The following is a 15,625-nucleotide window of genomic DNA, read 5'->3' on the forward strand; positions in this document are numbered from 1 at the left end:
TGGAGTGAAGAGAACATGAGGAATTTTCACAATTACAGGCAAGCGTGCGTCAGGACTCCAGTCATCGATGGGAGATGCTGTAACACCACGTGAAGGAGAGGTTGCATTCCCATTTGATGGTCTTCCAACAGAAACAGCTGGTGCTAGGGAATTTGCTGAAAATATGGATGAAGTGCCAAAAAAAAAACTTCGACAAGAAAGGAAAGGACAAGTGCAGAGAGTTAAGAATAAAGAGAATGGAAGAATGAAGAGAAAACAAAGGAGAAGAAGTAGTAATGTACCTGAAGATGAGTATGAAGTAGAGAAGATATTAGATTATGATTATGACTATGATACTCACTGGTATCTTATAAAATGGAAAGGCTGGAAATCCAGATTTAATACTTGGGAGCCATTGGATAATTTGGGAAACAGTCAGCACTTGGTTGAAGAGTTTCACAAAAAAGCTGATGAGCAAGCAAAACAAATTAAAAAGAAACAAGAGTCATTATTAAATCAAGCAGAAGAGTTAATGGCTCTGCATGCTGATATAAATTTTTCTCAGGTGAATTTAGAATCAATTTTGAAGAAATTAGGGAAATTTCCAGAATTGCCATCAGATGATGATCTCATACAATGTTATAAAGTGTTGAAGAGAAAGGAATTGACGAAGATGATGCGACCACCCATCATTTTATGTCATTGGGCTTTAGCCAAGGCAAGAGAAAGGCAGATAAATGAACTGAAAGTGTGGGAAAAAGAAATAAATGAGAAATGTAATGATCCAGCCCCAATTTTTGTGGTCAATGATGTTGATTTGGAAGGATCTCCCAAGCAGTTTAATTATATAAATTGTTACTTACCTTCCCCTGATGTTCATATTCCATCTGAACCGGTTGTTGGATGCTCTTGTGTGAATGAATGCTCCTCCCGCTCAGTTTGCTGTGCTGATCAAGCAGGTGCCAGTTTTGCGTACAGTTCACAGAAGAAGCTAAGGATAGCATATGGACACCCTATCTATGAGTGCAATTCTCGATGTCCCTGCCCACTAGCTTGTCCTAATCGAGTGGTGCAATTAGGACGTGAGCAACCACTGTGCATTTTTCGCACCAGTACAGGTTGTGGCTGGGGGGTCCGTGCAGTGCAACACATAGCCAAAGGATCATTTATTTGTGAATATGTAGGTGAGGTTATAACTAGCGAAGAGGCTGAAAAGCGTGGAAGAGAATATGACATGGTTGGTCGGACTTATCTGTTTGATTTGGACTACAATCAGATGGGAGAGACTGACTGTATGTACACTGTTGATGCTGCCAAAAATGGCAATATTTCACATTTCATCAATCACTCTTGTGACCCTAATCTTCAAGTTTATGCTGTATGGATTGACTGCCTTGATCCTAACTTACCCCGTTTAGGGTTGTTTTCTTGCCGAGATATCAAGCCAGGAGAGGAAGTGACATTCGATTACTCTCCTCACCAAGGATGTGGAAAGGCAAATAAAATGTCTCATGTGCGGGGTACTAAGTGTAGATGTGGAGCAAAATCATGTAGAAAGGTATTCATGTGAATGTCGCAAATGGATTAGCTGTGAGTTCCAGTTGTTTATTTTAATCTTCTTATTTAATGGAATGTGCTATGCAAAATGTCTTGTTTTGCATAATGAAATCTGACCATACATTTATAGAATTTGTGTGTACAGCTTGCAGTCACTGCCATACCATGAATATATATTTTTTACTCTCGGACATTCACCATGCATTTTGTGTTAACCCTTCCACTGCTGAAAATGTATGGCAGTAGGTTTCTTGACCAGGGAAATGAATGCCAGAAATATCCATCTGAGATTTTTTGACTCAGCCATCGAATGTTGTTTACATCAGGCATCTTGCTCTCTCCCTTCTGTGGTGGTCGCAGCTACAGTCTTAGTTTTGGAAACCAGTGCAGTGGGGATCAGGTCTTACTATCAAAATCTGGAAGCAGGTACCTAAACTCCTCTTCTTAAATGTATTTCCGCACTTTGCAGTGAGGAACCATGGTCATACGGTTATTTATCCTACCATTTTAGCGAAATTCTACCATTTAATATTAACTGATATATCGATTTTTGTATTAATATCGTACAAACACTTGATAATGCATACCGGGAATAGTTATTTCAATGTTTTGTTTTATAATGTGTTGAATGTTATTAGAATATTCTTTTGATTGAATTTCTATAAAGTTTGTTTTCTTGTCTTGTCACCATGAAACAATATATCCTATCCTTTCATATCCAGGCTTTGGACTAGCATTGGCTAAGTTAAAACTCTGTATTTGTCTTTCATGGCACACCTGTGATAGCACATACTTTGCAAACAATACCACTGTAGTTCTAGCTGTTACAGAAAACAAGTTTTCCTGAAAATGAAATTGTTGCCTCTACTAATACATTTTGAAGAAATATATAGTTAGCAAGGTTTGTCTAAGGGTGTGGTATTCAGTAAGAATATTTTTGGAGCACATTTTTGGAGTGGAAATGAATGATGCATTAAATCCGTTGATATTGATGGTAGTGCTTCGTTTAAAATTTGACTTCCCAGAGAAAAACGAATTTGATTCTAAGTCTGTAATTTAAAAGCAAGCAGCATTTATCCATGTAGCTAATACGTATAAAATTTTGAGTTGACCGTGAGCCAATGCTACTGGTTGGGTTTTAAACCAGAAAGGAAGGAGCCCAACAACCCTTGAAGGTAATCCAGAGTCCCTGCTGAGAGGGGTTGAAAAAGGTGTGAGCTGATCATGAGTGATTACCTGCAATACAGCAGTCGTGCTAAGGAGAGAACTACACCATCTTGAAAGAATTAACTAGGATCTTCATTTAGGCCACTGTAATTAGTGGTGGCTGGTATGGCTTTGTGTCTGAATTGAAAAGGAAAAGTCTGTTCCGTTAGAATTCATGCTGTAAAGTAGAAGAAAATATATTTTTTGGTTTGGGTGTGTACTGATGAGTGTGTAAATATATATAAATTCTATCAACTTGAATGGACTGTGGTCTATAAGAGTATAACCATATTGCCTTGTTAAAGTCTACCTCAGTAGAAAATTGGATGGCAAATTTTATAAATTTGTCATATTTAGGCATAAGTAAAGCTTTCATAGAAGCTCTGAGAACTTTGTTTATTAGGTTTATAATTATTTTACAGTATTTCTTTAAATGTGCAACCATGAGTGGAAAAGATAAATTACATGAACTATTTGTTTTGCTGTGGTGTACATGTATAAGGGTGTGTCGAAGACTGATGAATTCTTAATACATGTTTTGCATTTAAGTGTTACACTATTAACAGAAAAGTTGTGGATCACCATTTGCCTCCCAGGATGTCTTTTAACCGTAGGCAGACGTAGTCATTACCTTCCTTATTTTTCCGGTGTTCTCAAAATTCACTTATGAAAATTTTTGCTCTTTCTGTCTTTTATGTTTCTAGGGCTATGCCTCTCCCTGTGTTTACCTCGTAAAAACTTACTGCATTATTAGTACCAGCATGATAAATATGAATTGGATTCTTATTTATTTTGGTTGGCCATTAACTGCATCTTTAATTATGCTTGTCTCTATACTTGTATTAATTGATAGCTATAGATAGTCATTTGTGATGGGCTAATGTGATGAAACGTGTTATTTAAAGTTATATTGATAGATACTTGAATTTGGCCAAAGTTGAATTTTAGAGGAAATTGTTAAGATAATATTAATAATGGGAAATATAAGTTCTTAAGTGTACAATTAAGGACACGTTTCTCAAATTTATTTGCCTAAGTTGGTAATGCACTAGTTGTTGCCAAACGTTGGGGAAACAAATGGTCTTCTATTAGACTCCAGAATTGATTTTTTTAAAGAGACAAGCTATTAATTCTTGGATTTTAGTTGTACGACTGCTTCATGGATGAATTTTTTTGTTTTGAAGAACGGCTATTTAAACTATGAACTAAACTAACTAAATTAAAACTACATAAACTATGCACTGCATACCTGGAAAGGCATATGATCTATTAAGTTTGTAGCTACCTTAATCTCATTATCCAAATGGGTCATTTATGCTTTAATTATTTTGAGTCCTTAGTGAATTTCTGTGACTGAATGCATTGAGAACTTGTATATTTATATAATGGCAAGTTATCAAATTAGTTTCAATCAATGTAAATATTATTGTTTGATCTTTGGAAATATTAGTTTTATGATATAATGAATTAGAATCCTTTGGTGTAGCATAATTTTATTGCAACCATACTCTTTAGTTTAGTTGTTGATGGCATTATGTGCTTGATTCTTTCAAGCATACGTATGATTGTGGCAGTTCATCGTCACATTGGTAGATCATGTTAAGGATGCGACCTGATACATAGAATTGCAGGTTAACCGCATATGATCTCTTACCCCAATGAGGATATTGATATATCTGAAATGGATATAAGTGTCATTTTGCTTTGGTGTTGTACTGGGAGTTACTGTTTTCAGTTGCCTTTATAATATTTAAGCAAATAATATCCCTTGGTATTAATTGCCTTCCTGCAATATTTTCTAGAAACTGATTAATTGTAGTACTGTATTTGTCTGAATATAGTCCCCCCTTTTTTTTCAAAAATGCTCATGTTAAAAGTGAAGGTGAGACTACATTCTAACCCATTTTTTAAATTTTTTCCTGAAACTCAAGCCTCAAAATTAGGTGGAGGGGACTATATTTGGAGAAATATGGTATCTCTTTTAATTTTCCTGTGATCTGGCCTGTGATATAATGGCAAGAGTAGTTGATACTAACCTGTGCTTTTATAAGGAAATTGTAGTTTGGAAAATCCTTTTGTCTACTATACTAAGGCCGATTAATTCCAGTGATAACATAGTGTGCCAAATAGTAATGGTTTAACGTGCACACAGAAAAATTGTCTAAGTTCTCATTTGTTTGTTTATTGTATGTCAATTGTTTCATATTGTTATCGTGCCTTTTTCGTTGTCAAATTTGTGTGTGAAATTTCTCTTCACTTGACTCAAAAAATTATACTTTTATAATAAAGAAATATGCTTGTATGTATGCTTTTGATTTCTGTAGCAGCCCATGGATTTGAGGCTCGAAGTGGTGGTAATTCATGCAGAATTTGGAAGTGTTTTTTTTTTACCTTTTATGATTGAAATAAAGCCAGCATTTGCTAATGCGCCTCTCATTGCCCATTGTAGGTATTAAGCTTTGGCTTCTTTACCATCACTGCTCTAAAGATGTTGATGTATGTAGATCTTGGTGGTTGGGTTTTGAAGTTAAATGTTCAATTTCATATAATATGGAACAGGTTTCTCAGATATGAACAGAAACATCTTCACACAGATGAAGATAAATCCACCAGAAAAGCTGTGAATAATTACAGTAGACCCTCGTTATTACGAAGTTCACGGTACCGAGAAACCGGAGGTTGGTAATAACGTTTCCTTTAGGAATCGTTGAAAGAAAGCAACATATAATAACGACGCTTAAATTACGCGAAAATATATATAAATGGGAAAATATGTTTCAGTTTCTCGACATGAGAATGCGGTATGATGCAATTTAGGGTTGATATCTTCCTGAACACAGTCCGATATACGACCTAGGTGCGTCCCAAGACCTTGTTCCTAATTTGATAAACCTACAGTCCGGCCGCCGAGAGTGGTTCGATGATAGGAAGAATGGTCGGGAAGGGGGCTAGGTTACCAGGCAAGAAAGGGAAACGCCAACAAAGGGTTCCGTGAAGAAAGCCGGAAGGGACGACAAGCGTGAGGACCCAGAGGAAGAATCACTGGGTTTGGTGATTCGAAGGAAGGGCTTGTTTGGGCGGATCAAGCTTATTTCAGTGCTCCTTATGCATTTGAAGTTGTATGACTAGGCGAGGGTGTATTAGGTGCGTTTGGGGGACAGCGATTGGATGTAAACCGTGCTGGCCCAGGGTTATCTGCCCCTCCTACCGTGCCGTCAACGGACAAATCTTGCCGGCCGGATTGTGTACAAGGAATCGAGGAGTGCAGTTATCCTGCAAAATGCAACACTGCAGTACATGTATGCGCTAACTCTCGAAATTTGACAATTTTGAATGCTCGTACCTCTGAGAATTCGTAAATAAGAATGTGCGTGGGAAGATTATACGTCCAATTTGCGAGCGGTTATGAGTGGGTCACAATGACTACAGGAATGAAGCTTATTATATGATGTAGCGTATAAACTGAATGAAGAACCATAACTGACTCTTTTGAGCACAGAACACGAGAAGAACTTCAACGTGGCGCAATTATTAAAACTTATCGTAGTGAATTTCCTCCAAAATGCCGTTGCTTATGCGTGGAACTTCGTAATAAAGTTCATTTTGTAACCGTTGGGACCGGGACCGAGGTTCGTAATTTCGTAAAAACGAAAATTTCGTAATAACGTTTTCTTTACTATAGCTTGTATAGTCCTTTTCATCGGGACCAATGCTTTGCTTCGTAATAACGAGAACTTCGGAATAACGTTGTTCGCATTAACGAGAGTACTGTATATCTATTCGGCTTAAAATTACATTCTCGTTTATGTATTGCTTCTAAAGTGTCCGTTATTGTTTATGAATGAATTGATACATATGGTGGTATCTTAATTTTTTTATTTTTAACTAGATATTCACTTTAATGCTTTTCACAGTAGTAATTCTTGTGTAATTCAAGAGCTTACCCCAATATATACTGCTCAGTTAATGCAATATTTGCAAGGATTGTTCTCTGCAATTGATCTTTTTTAATAGCAAGGAAGTTAAATTCTATTTACTCTCATCTTGATGAAATCAACCAATTTGCCCACTGTGTACTTCTTGAGGCTTGGGATGAGGTTTATCTAAGTGAAGATGTCGATATGAAATTGAAAGCTTTTATGAAAACCTTCATGGTGTGTTTAAAACCTCGTTTTTTTCCTTCAAAAGAGTCAAGACAAGAAATTTTCATGAAAGTTTCAAAATTGGTGCTACAAAACTTCAAATGATGTCTGAGAACCTTCACTTCTTGTGTAAATTTACTGAAACATCCCTTTGCAGTCATCATAATACAACTGTTAAGTGTTTTAAGAACTATTGCCTCAGAGAAAAAGGCAGCACTTGACAAATACCTGGGGAACTCGAACAACATTTTCTGGGAACCATGGAAAGTTATTCATCTGTTAACTTAATCTTCAGTTGGTTCCTCTAATTTTAGCATTACCTCCAGTGGTAACCTTGTGAAAAATCTTCAAAAAATTGCTGATCACTTCAATTCAGAGTTTTGTTTTACTCAGTCTCCTACCAACAGGTCCCCTGTCCGTCCTCAATGTAGGACCCTACACCATTCTTTTTTTTTAACACCGACTGTTCCCTTTGAAATTGTAAGCCTAAGTAAATACCTTTGCAACTCTTCTTCAAAAGGTCCAGATTAAATTCCCTAATCTGTTGTTAATACTTCCTCACAAGTGATAGAATTACCCTCTGCTAATATTTTTAATCTTTCACTTCCGTTGTCTTTCCCTCTGAAATGAAGCAAGCCAGATTTGCACGTGTCCCATAAAAGAATCCTTCCTAAGAATCATGTTACTTTTGATATTTTCTGCTCAGTCAGAATTTCCAAGTCTTATAGAAATTAATTCATCAACGATTTAGTTGCTACCTAATCTCCATCAACTGCATTACAGACTCCCAACATAGCTTATGAGTTCGTAGATCAACTAATGCAGCAATTTTCCAGTATCTGAACTTGTTACTAGAGGGCTTAAACCTTAAACAGCATGTTTTAGGAGTATCTTATGATCTAAAAAATGCATGTAATAGTGTTGAACATGAAATTTTAAAATGTAAGCATGAAAGTCTGGTGTCTCTCACCACTGAATTACCTCCTATCTTGAAAATAGAACCCAAGCAGTGTGCTACATGCATCAATCTGCAGTGGGGATGGTGCAAACTGTCTCAAGCACACTTTGGGTAGAAGCAGGTGTCCCACAAGGGTCAATTCTTGGCCTACTATTGTTTCTTCTTTTTATTAATATCCTTCCTCAGCAGTTTACCTGGAGTCACAGTTATATATGCAGATGGTACATTTAGTCTGTCGACTGCTAGAAATACTTCAGATCTAAATGAATATTCCAAAACTACTCAAACAAAAAGAGATGTTCGAATGGTGTTACTGGAACAATATCACATTAAACGAAGCCTAAACTTCTTACCTCCGTTTTCATACTAAGACACCTCACCAAGCCTAAGATTTACCTCGTGATCAACTTTTCACCTTTTCTTCATCAGTAAAATCTTTCATATGCACTTAACTGATCATCACAGGATTCTGAACTGGATATCAAGCTTTGTTTTTTTATTATAAGAAAGCTTGAGCCTTTTTGTCCACCAACACACTCAAAACTCTACTCTGCTGAAATACAGTCTCTCTTGTGTCCTCCAACTTTTTTTAATACCTCTCTTTTATTGGAAACATCTCTCCAAAAGAAATCTGTTAAAACAAACTGTAGACTCCCTATCTGCACCCCTGGCAGATTAGTTTTCATATGTCTCAGTATCTTAACTTTCCCCTCTATCTCTATACTTACCTGTGTCATGTTTGTGTGAAACTCTCCTCATCTTTTTACTGTTAACTCCAGCATACACAATCACAACATATGCCCCAGAGAAAACATCCACATCCTCCAATACTCGTACAAAAACTTACATACTTTATATAAAAGGTCCATTCCATTCCGTTGCCTCTGTGTACAATAAGATTCCTATCACCATCTGTTCCATATCCTCATCCATTATATTCAAAGCTAAATTATAGAATATAATAATTCAAAAGTGTTATTAAAATGAGTTTCTAACCGATGGTTTACATTAATCTATGTATATGTACTTTAATTGTACTAAATAGCTTGTGTGTACCATAGTATAGCTGTGTGTATTTTATTACGTCCTTGTGTATTATTTAATATTGTATTATAAAACTGATGGATGATTTAACCCAATGGCGTAAATAAATATTACTATTACAGGCATCCCCCGAGTTACGTAAGAGATGCGTTCCGGCAGACTATGCGTAAGTCGAAATTTACGTAAGTCGAACCTTTGCGTTGGCGCTTCAGAGATTGCTGTATAACAAGTTGTATCGTACAGGAATGAGCGCAACCACATACGCCACCACATCCATCGCTAGAACTGCAAATTTTCACGTTGATTGCTGACTTGGAATTTATAAGCGATTTTTCTACAGAAATTAATGAAATTTCCTTCGAGGAATGACAAAAATGGGTCACTTTGTTATTTTTAGCAAGTAAAAAACTATAACTATTCGATATTTTTTCTACCATAGGTTGTACGAGCGAATATCTACTTCTTCGCGCTCGCATTCGAAAATTAACGTAATCATTTGAAATACGGTTATCGCTTACGTAAGTACGGATTTACGTAAGTCGAGACATACGTAACTCGGGGGATGCCTGTATTATTATAATTCAACTATTTTGGAGAAATAGTAGTACAGTAAAACCTCTTTACATCGTAATGGAGGGGACCAAAATTTTGGCAATTTGATGTATGGAGGTTCAGTATAGAGAGGTTTTATTGATAGACACCATTTTTTCATATCCTTAGGAAATGAAAGGCACTACTGTCTTTTAAACCATTATATTTATGTGTTTAAACAAACTTGCATCAGTGAACATATATTTATTATTTAATAATTACAGAAAGCGAGACCTATCGAATAATTTTTAATCTGTTTCAAGAGAAAATTATGTGATCTCTCTCAATTCAACAGTCACTTAAAATGATTAGGATAGTTGGATACCTTTATTCTCATTTATTGTTAGGTATGCTCTCATATGGAAAACAAATGGGCACAACTAATGATTAACGTGAAAATTACAGCATATCAAAGGTATATAAGAAAAAAAAGAGAAACATTTACTGCTGAAAATGTCATTCTATGTAGGTAATCATGGCTGCATGGGTCTCTTGTTGCCTCGATACGATTTGCAGAGGTAGTTAGGCCGTCTCAGGGGTATCTCCTTGGTATGATAAGTGGAGGTTTTACGATATAAAGAGGTTCACTACAAAGAGGTTTGCCTATAAATTTACATGTAAATCAGACAGGACCGTAGGGGTGGTATGATATGTGGAGGTTTACAATGTAAAGAGGTTCACTACAAAAGAGGTTTTAATGTAATCATGCCTCATCCAATGATGGTGTTATCGTTGGAAAAATAGGTATCTGGTTGCGTTATGGGAATCACTCACTTGGTTAGTAAATATTTCAAGAATGATAAACAACCACGAAGTACATAGTTGGCAAGAATTTTGGCTTACTCTTACTTTTTACAACATTTTTCTTAACTTATTTTCATGTCTTTCTGTTTATTACAGTGGAATTTTTTGTTTATTCCTGCCAATGGATGGTTGATGACTTTTTTCATTGTTTGAATTAAGTTGTTGAAATTTAAAGGTATCATGGAGTTCATGTGGAGACATCCACTACATGACCCACCTCTAGCAAATGCTGCTTAAGGCTTTTTATCCAATCGGGAATGTATCATCCAGTTTGGATTTTAAATTAGAATTTTATCATGCTACTTCAAATTGAATTTATCTTTGAAGTTAGAAATTTGATCAGAATGAATCACTTGAGTTTGAGCTGGAGGATTTCAGAATAAAACCAGAACATCTTAGGCTGCCAGAGTAGAACAAGTTACCCTTCGTTTCATTTTGCCTTTGGTAATGCCATTCGTACTCATTTTTTATGTTCCAAAATATGTAGTCTTCTCAACTACTTAGCCATGGCAAGTTGGCTAGTAATAATATGTGTTATAGATTCTGAAATGGGCTTGGAGAACTGTATAATTTGTATGTTGAATGGCACTGTGTTTTGCCAGTTTGAAATAGGCACCATGGCGACCAAGGCATGGATATTAGGATTATACCTAATTAGGGCCCCTGGTTATTTGAAGCCACAGCACTCAGTGAAAAGTTGGAATGTCTTGGAGTAGCCTAACAGGGTTCATTCTGTTCATGGAAATGTTTGGGAGAAACTCCTTAGGAGCAGCTAAAACGTAATGGCTATGGCTGAATGAGCTGAGCATTTTATTGTTGGCCTGGCTGTGTCGTATGTGGTAGTGAAGACTTGGCTCTACCTGACAGTATTACTACCACTGCTTGATTGTTTCCGAATATACCTTCTGCATTTTCAGTTGACTCCCTAATTATCACAGCTTCACTTCTGATTTTCAGTTGGAGAAATAGAAAAAAATAGTGGTGGAAATTGGGGAATTAGATAATGGAAAGTTGATATGAACCCTGAATAACAATTTTTAAGTTTGCAGCATTGAATAATTCAACTAATTTTATTTCTGCGAACGAACTTGTCGATTCTGTTTTATTTTGTGACTCATTACTAAGTTTAGAACTGTGAGAAAAATAATCACATTAAGATTAAGTTTTGCATGGAGTTTATGAAGGGTTGATTTGTTCCAGGATCAAATGTCAGTTTTAGTGTAAGGGAAGTTTTGGTTTCGGTGACTCATGTTTTGGGGATGGTAAATTTTGGAAGCATAATCACAGAGAAAATTAAGATATTAGTGTGCTGCGGAAAAGAAGTCAAGACTTCCGTTAAAAGAGGTAAACAAAATACTAGAAGATTTAGAAGAATTCTGTTATTTGGGAAGTAGAATATCGAGTGATGGAAGAGGTAATAAATGGTTTATCAGAACATATTCCTAGGCGAAAAGAGCATTCCACAGAAAGAAATATCAACGTACATTAGATATATAAGCAAAGAAGTATAGAAACATTATTGGAACTCAAATTTGGATTATACTTATCTAGCAGTTTGAGGCATTGACAATGACAGCTTGGGAGAAATCATGGCTTTCAAAATTTGTTGCTGCTAAATAATGAAACGGATCAAATGGTCCTTGTAAGTAGTAATTGACCTTGTAGTAATGAAGACATACTAAGAAGAGTAGGGCAGAAGTGAAAACCTTAGGAAGGTGGAACAGCCTAGTTGGGTCTATCTTGAGGCGTGATGAAGACATTCATCCAATGACAAGTGGATGACAAGAACTCTTAGAGGAGACCAAAATAATGCTTATGGAAGAGTTAAAGGAAGAGAATAAGAGGTTATACATGGGTGTGAAAAGATAAGCCGATGGTACATTTGAGTTGAGTGCTGCATCAAACCAATTGTTAAGGTTGTTGACCTGAGATGATGAAGATGATGGTGTCCACCATTTGGTGCATTGCATGAATTTAGTTAACTTTGATGGGGATTATTATGAGCGGAAAGACTTGTACAAAATTTTTTGTTAATTTTCTCTCGGTGTGGATTCTACAGGGGGAATTTTTATACTGTCACAACCTCAGTCTGTAATTTTTGGCATATTTTAGACAGATTTTTATTTACGTGATTTTCAGTGAACAATTATCTACACTTCCACCTGTCTCATTAAGTTGAGAAAATACTTCTTATTAATCACCCAGTGTTTAGAATTTTTTGTGCCCACAAAGCATCTAAAGAGAAAGAAGGTCATTGAATTAGAAAATCTCTTATGAAATTGAAACTGTTGTATATGTTTTTTTCTGAACCTTGAATATTTCTAATCGAATCACTAGTAAAAATTCATTTGCATGAGGGGGGTATTTGAGAGTGGAGAGTTTATCTTTTACAAAATGTAAGTTGTGATAAATTTTTGCCTGTGGCAAAGTGGTGAACACCATCAATTTCTCATATTTTGAACAAAGTTTGAATACTCAAAGTAAATTTACTACTAGAAGTTCTCTGAAATATAAATGCTCTTTTTTGTAAATGCTAGGAGTGCTTTTACTAAAATGTAGATAGAAGCTGGAGTAATTCTTTGATCATATTAATGGAGATAGAAATGATGTATTTTAAAGTATACCGGGAATAGCCGCTGTTATAACTTTTACGGGAGTCACCCGCAATGCACAATCGTGCGAATTATCCACAGAAAAAATCATCTGCCTTGATCGGGATCGAACCCAGATTTCTGGTTGAGTGCTTTAGCCAGTTAAGCTACCGAGGTGTCATTCTTCCCTGTGGATATTTGTGGACACTACCGGACAAGGTGTTGCTGGACTGCAGAGCATATGATGCCACAAGCAGTCCAATCGTGTGCGCAGCGCCACAGCCGGAGAGCAGGCCCGGACATAGAACACAAAGAGGTGTTCGCTCTTGACTAGTTTAAAGTATACCGGGACTAGCCATGGTGATAACTTTTACGGGAATCACACACAATGCACAATCGTGCGAATGATCCATAGAGAAAATTAAATAGCTGAAAAATTTTTAAATCTGAAATGTTGCAAATTCTGGGAAATAGCCTTGGCAGTCTTCGCACATCCCACCTAAAATGGGCTGGCAGTAAAGGGTTTAATTTCTTGAGTACACATTTAATTTTTCCTTTGTTATCTTGTGCCTCCCATAGTCAGATTTAAAACAAATCCATTGGGTTTTTATTTAGGAATTCAAAGAGGTTTGCAAAATTAACTCATCATGTCCTAATTATTATAGCAACTCGGCTGAAGAGATCTTCCAAGTACCAAAGGCGATTCTTATTCTCTGCTCACACAAAAACTAACAGTCAATCATTCCATAATCATCTTTCCACCTTTGCTGTGCTATGTTTAAGCATCTAGGATCAAGACAGCGGAATGCAGAAAGTATCACTTTTTTATTATCTTAATGTTAAAAACAGCCTACTGTTTTCAGGAATTTGTTCCTGACTTTATTCTCAGCTTCCAACGACAACACATTGCATTGCTCACTTCACCCAAAATTCTCTGGTAGTTGATAAAATGCTGTGCTAGAATTCATCCAAGCCAGCAGTAACTTATTGAATGATAAAGAGAAATACCCTGCTGCCAAACACCTTAGGGTTGACTTGCAGGTTATTATATAGATGTATATGAAGGTGTAGATGGAAAGTTTTGATGTTGTTTGTTCCCAAGTCCACAGGCTCATGGCTCTCGCAACTGACAGACAACCTGTGCTTTAACCTTTTTTGTGGCATTCTTTTGCTGTACAAGGGGAAATTTCCTTTGAAGCGGTGGTCATTGGTTGGAGTGAGGAGTGGTCTTTGAATAGGGGTAATAAATACCATGAACCTTACGGGAACTACTACCAGTTCCGTAAAATACTGGTCTGAGGGGTGTAGAGATGTAAAGAGATGCAACTTTACAGGGAAAATATCTCTATAGAAAGGAGTTTGATTGTATGATTCAAGCGGAATACCGGATAGATTGATGGAAAATGAAGGTTATTTTTATTCTAAATGATAATAATGACTAAAAATAGGTGACTATATCAGTAAAAAGGTTTGTTATTATATTACCCTCAACCATGTATCCATTTTGCTTCTAGGTTATGCCAATGCCAAGATCTACCATTGCGATTATGAGCAGTGCCCACGACCTGCATGCTACATATCTGGAGGATCTTCGAGGGAGGATTCACTCCCATGTACTAGACCAGGCTGCCCTGGTCGTTTTCAATTGGTCCGTCATGTCTCATTTGTGGACTGCCCCGGCCACGACATTCTTATGGCCACCATGCTTAACGGTGCCGCTGTGATGGATGCTGCATTACTTCTGATTGGTAGGTTATCCTCAGCGCTTGGTTGGAAATCATAGTTATGGATCAGCCATAAGCATAGATATGTGTCTTAGGGATTTTTTTAGATCTTCAGCCATAACCCATTTTAAGCTAGTGTTCTATTTTTGGAGCATCAAAATAAAATTTTAGGACCGTTGCTCATAAAACAGCATTATGTTGCAATTTTTATTCTTTACCTTTTTATTATGATTTTTAATAATAGTGAGTGACCCTACTGAGAATTATACAGTAAGTACGGTGAAGCTGGTGGAGCTTCTTGAAATTCGTTGCAGTTTACCCTATATCATTATCACTGGACAGTGGAAGCCCTATGTAATGAGTACTGGATATAGTGGCAAGCTCTAATTATCGACAGCCAGCCCTATGATTTACATGAAAAATAAATTTGTATTAGTGATAATTGCTCAAAACTTCACCTTTGCCATTCGTAATTACTCTTGGTTGACTTAATGATAGCGTGTTGCATCTCTTAATATTAAATACTTCTAAAACTACAATTTTTTTCACTTCAGGATTTAAATGTTTGCTTTACCCCTATTCTACTTGTCTTAGTTTCTTGTGTACTTGTTTAATTTTTCTTTTGCGCCTCCCATAGTTCGGTTCAAAATTATTCAGCCCAACTGCTAACGTCATGGCTGGTAAATGCAAGTCCTTAGATCTAAAAAAAACTTATTGTGAATTATTGGCTGTTGTAAAAGTGCTGAGTGTTCTGTCGTGAAATTGTGAGGCAATTTGGAATTAATGTATCAACCTGATTCACCATCATAAAGAACAGTTGCAGCCTTGCGAGCATCTGCAGCGAGAAAGTGACCGTTTCTAGTGATTTTACCTACAAAGATCTGTGAGGATTCCTATCTCAATCCCCGTGATGTGAAGGCCAAAGCAGAATATATGTGTGAGAGGCTTGATATCGGCAATTTTAATGCTCTGATGGATGGTTTGTACGATTTAAAAACAGGAAGGGGGTATATATCCCTTCATAAAGTA

General features: G+C 36.5%; 1 protein-coding gene across 4 annotated transcripts in view; it reads left to right on the forward strand.

Moving 5' to 3' along the window:
* LOC124165081 (eukaryotic translation initiation factor 2 subunit 3, Y-linked-like) overlaps positions 1 to 15,625 on the forward strand; it is a 46,395-nt gene that overhangs the window by 20,352 nt on the left and 10,418 nt on the right. For 2 of the 4 annotated variants that reach the window (XM_046542342.1, XM_046542341.1), the window contains exon 5: positions 39 to 1,733. In XM_046542342.1, the coding sequence (XP_046398298.1) occupies positions 39 to 1,549 (1,511 nt within the window). In that variant the 3' untranslated portion in view covers positions 1,550 to 1,733. Of the gene's footprint in view, positions 1 to 38; positions 1,734 to 14,386; positions 14,621 to 15,625 lie in introns of those variants that run through there. The other 2 variants (XM_046542344.1, XM_046542343.1) reach the window with 1 other exon arrangement.

Source organism: Ischnura elegans, chromosome 9 (genome assembly GCF_921293095.1).
Source record: "Ischnura elegans chromosome 9, ioIscEleg1.1, whole genome shotgun sequence".
Taxonomy (NCBI): domain Eukaryota; kingdom Metazoa; phylum Arthropoda; class Insecta; order Odonata; family Coenagrionidae; genus Ischnura; species Ischnura elegans.